The sequence below is a fragment of the Ceratosolen solmsi genome, unplaced genomic scaffold (genome assembly GCF_000503995.2).
Source record: "Ceratosolen solmsi marchali unplaced genomic scaffold, CerSol_1.0 scaffold28, whole genome shotgun sequence".
NCBI lineage: Eukaryota > Metazoa > Arthropoda > Insecta > Hymenoptera > Agaonidae > Ceratosolen > Ceratosolen solmsi.
Genome location: NW_011948429.1, coordinates 2,260,031 through 2,270,174, shown reverse-complemented (window position 1 = coordinate 2,270,174; position 10,144 = coordinate 2,260,031). Strand labels below are relative to the sequence as shown.

At 39.5% G+C, this 10,144-nt stretch overlaps 1 protein-coding gene across 1 annotated transcript in view; it reads right to left on the bottom strand.

Annotated features, from left to right (window-relative positions):
• LOC105363862 (uncharacterized) overlaps positions 1–9,588 on the bottom strand; it is an 11,451-nt gene extending 1,863 nt beyond the window's left edge. The window contains exons 1-13 of the mRNA XM_011501662.1: positions 9,520–9,588; positions 8,876–9,046; positions 8,670–8,803; positions 8,380–8,524; positions 7,673–7,861; positions 7,366–7,592; positions 6,895–7,205; positions 6,629–6,784; positions 6,064–6,461; positions 4,075–5,573; positions 1,355–1,414; positions 386–1,300; positions 14–301 (exon numbers count right to left, since the gene is read on the bottom strand). Coding sequence (XP_011499964.1) covers positions 14–301; positions 386–1,300; positions 1,355–1,414; positions 4,075–5,573; positions 6,064–6,461; positions 6,629–6,784; positions 6,895–7,205; positions 7,366–7,592; positions 7,673–7,861; positions 8,380–8,524; positions 8,670–8,803; positions 8,876–9,046; positions 9,520–9,562 — 4,536 coding nt within the window. The 5' untranslated portion in view covers positions 9,563–9,588. The remainder of the gene's footprint in view (positions 1–13; positions 302–385; positions 1,301–1,354; positions 1,415–4,074; positions 5,574–6,063; positions 6,462–6,628; positions 6,785–6,894; positions 7,206–7,365; positions 7,593–7,672; positions 7,862–8,379; positions 8,525–8,669; positions 8,804–8,875; positions 9,047–9,519) is intronic.
• Positions 9,589–10,144: the final 556 nt, after the last annotated feature.

Below are 10,144 nucleotides of genomic sequence, written 5' to 3'. Positions count from 1 at the left end.
CCTGCTCCTCCACCTCCTCCTCCTCCTCCTCTTCCTCCGCCTCCTCCTCGTGCTTCGTATCCTCGGATTTTTCGTTGGCAAGCTGCTTCGGTGCTACTTCCTTCGCAACTACCTCGGCCATTTGGTTCTCCTTGGCCTTGCCCTTGAAACCGTCAGTGGACGAGGTGACGAGTTTTTCCGCCTCGATGCCTCTCCGCGCCTTTCTCTGTCTGGCCTCGTCGACGTTTTTCTTCGACTGATCGGCTGCCTCCTTGAATTTCGCCATCACTCTGCGGCGCTTCTCCTCCAATTGCATACTCAGCTTCGAATTATTAATAGGAAGCTGTTGTTGCTTCTGCTGTCGCTGTTGTTGTTGTTGTTGTTGTTGTTGTTGCTGCTGCTGCTGCTGCTGCTGCTGCTGCTGCTGCTGTTGTCGTTGTTGTTGCTGCTGCACCGTTGAACCAGAATTCTTTTGCCTCTCCGCCTGTGACATTCTCGACATTTGCAGGGCCATGCCATCGCCAGCGACGATTTTCTGCACACTGAGGATTCTCGGTTTCGCCGAAGGACGCTCCGAGGAAGAAACGGCGCAGGCGTCTTCACTCGGCTTGACGACGGACAGCTCGTTGCTCGAAGTCGTGATAATAGCTGAGATCTTGGAGGTAAGACCCGCGAGGGAGTCACGGCGCAGCGCGCGCTCCGACTCGGAGGCGCTAGGTGTCTCGAATATATCTGACTCGGGGATGACGTTACCTTCGTCTTTCGCCGGGGTTTCTTGGGCCAAGACAATAGCTTTTTCCATTTTTGCTGGCGAATTTTCATCCTCAATTTTGTGAAACTCCTCCAAATTGTTCTTCAAGGAGTTTCGGTATACTCGGTCGGGACTATCGATCTTCGACTCGGATGACACATTGGCGCTACGTTGTTCGCCGACGATGATGAATGACTTTACGGGCGACGACGTGGCGACGCTCGTACAGCTGGATGAGCTCGAGGAGCTCGATGACGAGCTGTTGGATGAGGAAGAGGAGGACGAGGAGTCCGAGGATTCGTTACCACTATCCGAGTCGGAAGCATTCGTATCTTCTACGCTCTCCTCTTCGATGAGCTCCTTTGAAGTCTCTTCCGACGTTGGCTCCTCTTCCTTTTCTTCCGTCTCTATTGAAATATCTTCCTTTTCAATTTCTCGCGTCAATTCGACTTTACTGTTCTCCTTTTGTTCTACGATTGTTTTTTCTACTGTCGTTGTTATTATCGACGCCGTTGTCGCTGAAGCCGCTGTTATTGTCGACGCAGTCATCGCTACAATTGCTGTCGCCGTCATCGTCGTCGTCGTCGTCGTCGTCGTAGTAATAGTAGTAGTAGTAGTCGTCGTCGTCGTCATCGTCGTCATCGTCGTCGTCGTAAAGGTTCTCGTCAGCGCTGTTCCCTCCACCTGTAACGAGAGTAAACGTGTTAAATATCAATATTGGCGTTCAGAAAATTTTTAAAATACAAAGTGTTTTTAATAGAAATGAATATTGGTATTTTGAATATTGGCATCTTACCGACATCCCTTTGTTAGAAATTAAAATGGAATTTACATTTTATAAATTAATAAAATGTTGCTATAAGCGTAAAATTTAAGCTTATCAATGTAATACTAAATTGTTGTCGATTTTATTCGTTATGATTGATACGAATGATGAATCGCAATTGTCCAACTATTACGTACATGGAGTTACGTCGACAGAATTTACCGTGGATGCTCGTATCAAGAGATTATGCTAGTAAATGAACGAAATCGATCGATTTCCCAAGTTGCTAACTCGTAGTGAAAACTCCTTTTTAGAGACTTTTATGTAATTACCGTATAAAAAAAAAAACAAAAAAAAACAAAAACAAAAAAACAAAAAAAAAACAAAAAAATCGTTGATCCAAAGACTTTGTATCGATGAAATAATGAATTTGATCGACGAATAAAGAAGGAAATAAAACGAAAGTACAGTAAGATTGACAAAATAGGAATATAAAGCAATGAGTTAGTTATGTTGACGTCGTAGAATTTTCAATCTTCGTTTCTCACTCATTCGCTTCGACATAAAGTACACTTTCACACTGTTTCGATAAGTACAATGGAACTCTATTATGCTATATAATAATAATAATAATAATAAAAAAAATTCACTTTAAAATGAGAAATTATTAATATTTTGAAATAGTATAAATAATTTCATTTAATGTATTTTGTTGTATCTTCGACTTTATTTAACTGCAAAGAGATTCGTTTCGAAGGACGAATAATACTTTATTCATAAACTCAGCTGACATGAAAAAATAATTTTCTATATTTTTATACGAGACAATTATTGATGAAATCTTAACAGGATATTATTCACTTTCTACCGTATTTTATCATACGTCGATCGTCATAATAAAATAACAGCTGGCATTACAATGGTACAAGACTATTATGTGAGCTTATAAAGGCCCATCTTGGACTTACAAACAACAGGTGAATTATTGGAAAGTACGCTCTTTGAGGAGAAAAAAAGTTTTACATAGCGACTTGGAATAGTATCAGTAGTCGTCTCTTAGATATGAAATAAGAACTTAATTCGACCATCCGTTTATATCATTATGATTTAGACCTAAACATCTTTATTAATCTCAATAAATTAAGTTTAACATTGTAGGGAACATTCGACCTTCTCGTTTCTCGCGAGTCCCTTCCAATTACCCTTTCACCTACTTTATAACTACCGGGAAATGATTGTAACGTCACTCTACTTTATCCGAAAGTTACATGAAATTACGGCATTGCCTTACAATACTCGTGCCATTAATTTTCAATTAATTTCTCGTTATAAAATACAAGGCGCTTTATAAAATGGACGCGCGCAACCACTTATTCAGCAGCTCCCAATGTTTGCATAATCGCTACCCATATGCCTGCATAACTGCCATCCATCGTCTCGCCCATCTATCTGCATTACGACTGCGTCGGGATAGTCGTTCCCGAGGAGCCTTTACCCTCTAGCTCCATTGAAATTTTTAAAATCCGGTGTACCGTGATCACCGATAAGCACTTGCTCTCAGTCGGGGCTTTTATCGGAATAACAGCGCAATCGAGAGCGTGTACGGGGCCGTTAATTAAGGTGAACAAGCTCATAGGTCCTTCGTCGCTCTATCGCGTGTTCAATCGTATTCGGTTCGAGTCGATAAAGCTGATTGCGTACGCATCATATCATCTACACTGAACGTTTCACTATTATAAGAGACGAGAAATGATAGACGGGGGAAATATTCCGTTTTCTATGTCTTCGTCGCTATACTTAACACGCAAACGACTGTTCGCAGCTTGGCTTTTTACGAGGCTCCACCAGGATCGCATGCAGCTCCGAGGTATTCCCAAGTACTTTGGCTTACCCGCTTATTGTGTCAATTGACTATCGATGGCCGTTTCAAACGACACGAAATTATTTGCGTCGCTGTCAATAGACGAGCTTTTCGTGCTACATTAGTGACATTGCTTTGTCATGATATGCGACAGTTTGTTACGCTTACGCTGTTAGCCTTTGATTATTGGGAACGAAGCTTCCACCTCGACGTGACGTCTATGCGTTATTGAAATTCAACTCTTCTCTTTCTTCATTATTTCCGACTTCGTGCCAAAGAACTCGGTGCGAACGAAGCCACGTTGCACCAACATTTATTGTCACGATACTCGGTAACTCTATCTAATATCACATCGGTACACACAATTTATCTTATATTAGTAAGCAAGAACAATAAAGAAGCAAATAAATAAATAATAAATAAATAAATAAATAGATTAATTAATTAATTAATTAAGACATTGGCTAGTTACTTGTGTCCCAAGCAATTGATTATCCGATCGAGGAAAAATAAAAATTGTCGTTCTTATCGCAAAAGGCTTGCCGCACCGACAAGATACCTTCGCACCCATTGGGGACGTTGCACTCACTCGCTTACCCACTCTCTCTCTCTCTCTCTCTCTCTCTCTCTCGTTTGTTCTCGTCATCATCATCATCATCATCATCATCATCGCTAGGCAAATAAGCCAGTATAAAGATGCTTGTTAAACAAACTTACCACTTCTTTCGGCTTGATCGGCTGAGTTTGATCGTCACAGGGCTCGTAATAGGGCGAGGACTTCTTCTCGTGCTCCTCCTCCATTATCTTGGGTGTGAGGATGATGCAGGGCGTGACGGGGAAGTCGGGCGTGTCGACGCAGTCCTTGATCTTGACCTCGTCATTGAATTTGGAGCGCCTGGATTTAATGAGACTGTCGCCAGGGGTGTTGAGCAACCGTGGCGTTGGCGGCACGTAAAATGTCACTTCGGTCTTGCGTGGCGTTTCAAGGTCGAGCATGTCGGGAAAGCGCAACGACGCCGAACAGGCGCTCGTCTCTGGCGAGATTTTCACTGGGTTGGTGGTGGCCTTCGCCACAACCTCGGACTCTTGGACCTTTGACCGAGACATCGTCTTCGCGTTCGTCTTTGTTACCGTGCCCTTTCTCCTGGCCTTTCTCGCGATCCTCGGAGGGTCCTTGGCCTCGTTCAGTGTCACCGCGTTGCCGACGATTTTCCTCAGGTCGCTGTCCCAGCTCTTCTTCGCGACCACGGGCGGGGCCTCCGCCTGGACCTTTTCCGGCGAGCTGCTCTCGCTCGTCGAAGCGTCACCGAGGATAAGCCCGATGCCCGTGAGCTTGCTCCAATTGCCCTGCAGCTTCGGTGCCGGGCTCCTTGTCGCTATCGGCACTCGCATGTACGCCGGCCTCATTGGCTCCGCGTTCCTATCCGATCCGAGCGACGGCGATCTGAATAGGCCCGCGCGACACGTCGATTTGGATTTGCCACAGGACTGTGGATTTTTCCTCACACCGCCCGACATCTTCATCGGGGTATTGAAGTCAAGGGCCCGCACGTGGCTGTTGCGCCGGCGCGGGGTCGAGAGACTTAGCCTGTTGTTCTTTGAACGAGACTTGAGTAACGTTCGCGGCGTGGTTTTGACAATGACCTCGTCGCCGGCTGTTGCTTTCTTAGCTTTTGCCGTTTCCGCTTTCTCGGCTTCTTTATCGACTTCGCTCGTGATTTTGCTGGCGATTTCCCTCGTGATTTCCCTCGTGATTTCCCTCGTGATTTCGCTCGTGATTTCGCTCCTAACTTCGCTCGTGACTTCGCTCCTGACTTCTGGCTCGTTTGGCTTTTCCGACTTCGTTTCCTCGGCTTTGAACAAGGACGATAGGCCACTGCCCAGGTCAATGGTCGCGTCGTCGAGGCTGATCACCGGCATACTCGTGATCGGCGACACCTTCATCGCCGTGCTCTCGTTTTCGCCTCCGTATAACGTGATGGATTCCACGGTGGAGGTGACGTCAATGGGGGCTGGAGCGATTATCTTTGGTGTGGATCGTTGTACCTGGAGCGTCTGCTGCAGCAATAAGGAATTGGGTTTGGTAGAGGCTTCGATCTGCGCGGAGCTGAGGAGATGGCGAGGAACGTTCACTGTCCGCAGATAAATTGTCGGTTGAGATTCCGTTGTCGAGCCGATGGTGGGTTTCGGAGCGATTGGAATATATGACTTTGGACCTGAAAATTCAACATATTAGTGGATTCTATGCTTATCTTGCATATGAAATACATAAATACTAGGACTTTGGTAACGTTATAAGACGTTACTGTTTTTTGTTTTGTTTTGTTTTTTTGTTTTGTTTTTGTTTTTTTTGTTTGTTTTTGTTTTTGTTTTTTATTACATGCACATATCTCTTCAAATAATATAATAAGAACAACTGTAATAATCTAATAATATATTACGGATCTAATAAATATTGCATATGGAATAACGAATTCTTATGAATTTTTAATATTGCGTGAAAGTAGCAGAATAATAAATCGTTAATATTTCAACATTGACCAATATTATTATTAAAAAATAATTTAACGAAAGCTCGTCTATTGAATTTGTCTAAAAAGCAGTGTAGATTGTTAAATGATTATATATTCAATTACATGCTGATTGCATAAACATAAATAAGCTAAGAATTAAAGCAGTAATTGAAGGAAAATATTCCATACTAACATTGAGTTTCTGTTTGCAATAATGTTTCGACATCTTTTTCCGAACATAAAATTAACGTTGGCATCGTCATAATTTCTTGTTCCGACACTGTCTTCGCAGCAACATTATTTACAATACTATCGGAAGACACTTTTGATTTTGTTGTTTTCGCTTTCCTACTCGCTTTCTTCGGAAGTGGCTTGTTATTGATTATTTTATTTTCATCGCTAATTTTCTCAATTTCTGTCTTTAGATTGTTTAGGGGCTCGTTAACAATTGTATTCTCTACAATCGTGTCGGTAACGGGTTGAGTATCAAGCTCGTTATTAATTAATGAATTTCTTTTATTGGCGATCACGTTAACAATATTCATAATTGCTTCGGCATTTTGATTTTCTAAGACACTGTTGCTTTCTTTCCTAAAATAAACAATAATATAAAATTAAGAGATTGCTAATCCCTTTTGAAACCTTAATAAAATTTAATATGTTTTCTATGTATTATTGTGTGTGCGTGCGTGCGTGCGTGCGTGCGTGCGTGCGTGCGTGCGTGTGCGTGTACGCGCGTGTACAATAATTAATATTACTCTTCGTCGTCGACGTTAGTGTTTTGAGATCGTGATGAACTGCGCAATCTTTGCTTTAATGGTACTTCAAAACCGCTAGATTCTTGGCCATTTATTTTCAATTCTTGTAATTCAATTTGCTCATTGTTATCGTCAATCTGCATTGGCTCTATATTTCTAGCGAATTTAACAATAAGTAATGGAACATTGTATTATTGAAAATGTATTGCATATATGCATATATTTATATGTATCTATATATATATATATATATATTATTTAGTTACTGGGCGCAAGATGAATAAGTTAATTCTTGATGTTGTTTAATATCAGCATCCTCATCTGGACTTGTGTCAGTCTCGCCAATCTTAAAAATTTCATGTAGAAATCCTTCAAAAATCGGATCCGTTTCTGTGGCTTGAACAACCGATTTAATAGCATTGTCATAATCCGTCAATAATGACATATTCGCTTCTGCAGCATTTTCGTAAACATTTTCTTCGCGACAAGACGTTTCAACGGGTAGAATAGCTTTGTTGATATTTTCAGCAATCCTTTCATGTAATTCAGTACGTTGTAATAACTTTTTGGTTAGCATCTGTAAATTTTCAGAGACAAAAGGTAATAAATGAGCTTTATCTTTTGTGATAGAATGTATGAGCATTCATTGTTGTTCTTTTATGGCTCATTTATAGCATCGTATCAAATTATATTCAATTATCTATTTAATGATATTAGTAATTGTTATGGAAACTTACGCTCAAATTTTCAATTGGTTCGTCATTTATATCTGATTCAGATTCCAGTAAATCACAAGGTCCCGTTTGTACTTCAGTGTTACAGTAATTCAATAATTCTTCCGTACTAGTTCCTGCTGTGCACTTATTTTTAATTTGATACGATTCATGATTTTGCACAATTTCTGGAGATTGGATTTTTTGATTAATATTAAATGTATTTGAATTCAAAGCTATTAAATTTAGATCTAATAGAAGAATAGACAGAGGTTGAATTAATGGGCGAGTGGTTATTAAAAAAACTATTGGAAGAATGAAAATCTCTTACCCAAAGGTGTGATCCCATCATTTACAATAGGGCCATCAATTTTACTTTCTGGTAAAGAATTTATAACATCACATTTTGTTGGGGTTCTAGTACATAAAGTATTTACATTATTTTCTATTTCAAATTGATTGTTTGAAATCTGATGACCTGGTAGGCTTTCAAGAGGTGTTGCTTCAATTGTATCGCAACCTGAAAAGCAAACAATTTCAGTGTATTACTATCGATTAATTTATTTTAGTCATTATTAAACGTTGCTTGAAAATTACTGCACCAAATTTAAATTAATAATAGAAAAATTAAAGTATGTCAGTTTCAAAACTTATATTGAATATAAATTTTGCCTGTTTTATCATAAACGTATATCGATTTATTTTACGTTTAATGAATTTATTTTACGTTTAATGAATTTATTCTTAATTCTCTAATATTTTCATGGGTTGTTTTGTTTTTTTTTCTACATTATTAATATCATAGAACATCGTTTAACACTAATTGAATGATTAAGTACTAAGACTGTCCAACGGTTAATCATAATCATAATCATTAATCATAAAAAGAAATATCAATATATAATGCAAATTGAAATAAATTCATATATAAACCGTAAGAACAATGTTGAAGAATTTATATTTATTAGATGCGTACGTAGTTTTCAAACATCAGTAACCATACTACAACTTTTCTAATATTTAAAAAGTATACATTACTTTGAGCCAATGATTTCTGAGTTGGTTTTTCCAAAAAATTATTCAACGACTTTACAACACGTTTTCCTCGTTCACTATTACTATGATGTCTCTTTTTCATACTACCGGATATAACTGGAGATCCAAATGTTCCGGATGGCGAGTTCTACAATTCAAATATAACAATTATTATATAAATATATAAATATATATATATATATATATATATATATATATGTATATAATGTATATAATGTATATAATGTATTGTATATAACATATTTAATATAAAAAAAACATAAAAAAAATACCTGGGATGGTACACTAATATTAACTACAAAACGATGTCCTCTTGACCCTTCCAAAAGATATCTAAGCTGCTCTGTTATGTCGTTACATTGCTTTAATTGATCACAATCTGATACTTTATCGAGTTTCTCTTGAACTAATCAAATAAAGACGACAATTAACAACTTTTTACAAAAACTTTTAACAAACACTTATATATTTTGCTTACCCATTGCATTGGTAGCGCAATATTTATCCAAGATATCCATTAAACTTAAACCACCTACTTTTGTACTGTATCTCCTACCTCTTTGCGATACTAATCGACATTCTTGTAAAAGCGGCGAAGTATCCATAAATATTCTTGCCGCTTCCTCGCATTTTTGATCTTGGAGATATCCTAAAGTTATTGTTATTTAGTTTATTCGATGTTAACAACTATATTAAGTCATTGAATTATTGTAAAATATAAAACCAAGAACTCATAACACTGCAAGACATAAATATTTAAGCATACATTTTCTTTGTTTTAAATATTCGAGTCTCGTGATTGCTAAGACTTTGAAGAGTATGATAATCGCAATGAAGCGACGTGAAGGAATAAATTACAAGTCGATAAAGTGCTTGGGAACTCGTGAAAATTGCTTGTCACAAATAGGGGCGTCTTCTACTAAGAGAAATGGGACAACTCGCCAAGGGAAACTACACAATACAAGAATCCATACGGGTAAAGAATGGAGGACAAAATTCGCTTTACGATCGACAAAATACTGGATTAATAACTCTGTTGACGTTTATCAACTATGAGGTTATGAGTTGACATGTTAAACTATTGTCGCCTTCAAAGGCTTCTTCTACTATATATACACTCACCAAGGACTAATCTCGCGATTTCCGAGGGCAGCAGCGCATCCATCGTAAAATTGCACCTACTCGTCAAATTAATTGGCGTGATAATAAAAAAACAAAAAAAAAAAAAAAAAAAAAAAAAAAAAAAAAAAAAGCAACTTCAGTAGTATCTCGCGTGCATTCCCGGCAAGTGACTACGACAACGACGCGAGCCGTTTGTTATGATACCGTGCAATAACGAAATTTGCCCATTTTAGCGTGAGCATTCGCTATCCCCTCGGATTATCATGCTGTTCTCCACCGACTGCCGCCGTTCTTGCGCGCTTTCTCTCCCCCTGGCCCTCCACCAACCCCGCCTCATCATCCTCCCTGCCAGTCCATACGCTGTAGTGGCGCACCGATGCGAAAAAAGAGCGCGCGCGCTTTTTCCGTTTCTCGCGTTACCGCTCGTCGATCGCCGCTGATTCCGCTGTTCCGGGCACCCGACGACGCTTCTTAGGATTGGGCACGATCCGCAAGAGCAATGGGAATGTGCGACGAGAGTTTATCCATTGTGCAACGGTCGACGCAATGCCATAATGACTGGAACTATTTTTATCGAGCGATTAATGATGCGTCTGAGCGGCCTTCTCTCTCGCTCTCTCTCTCT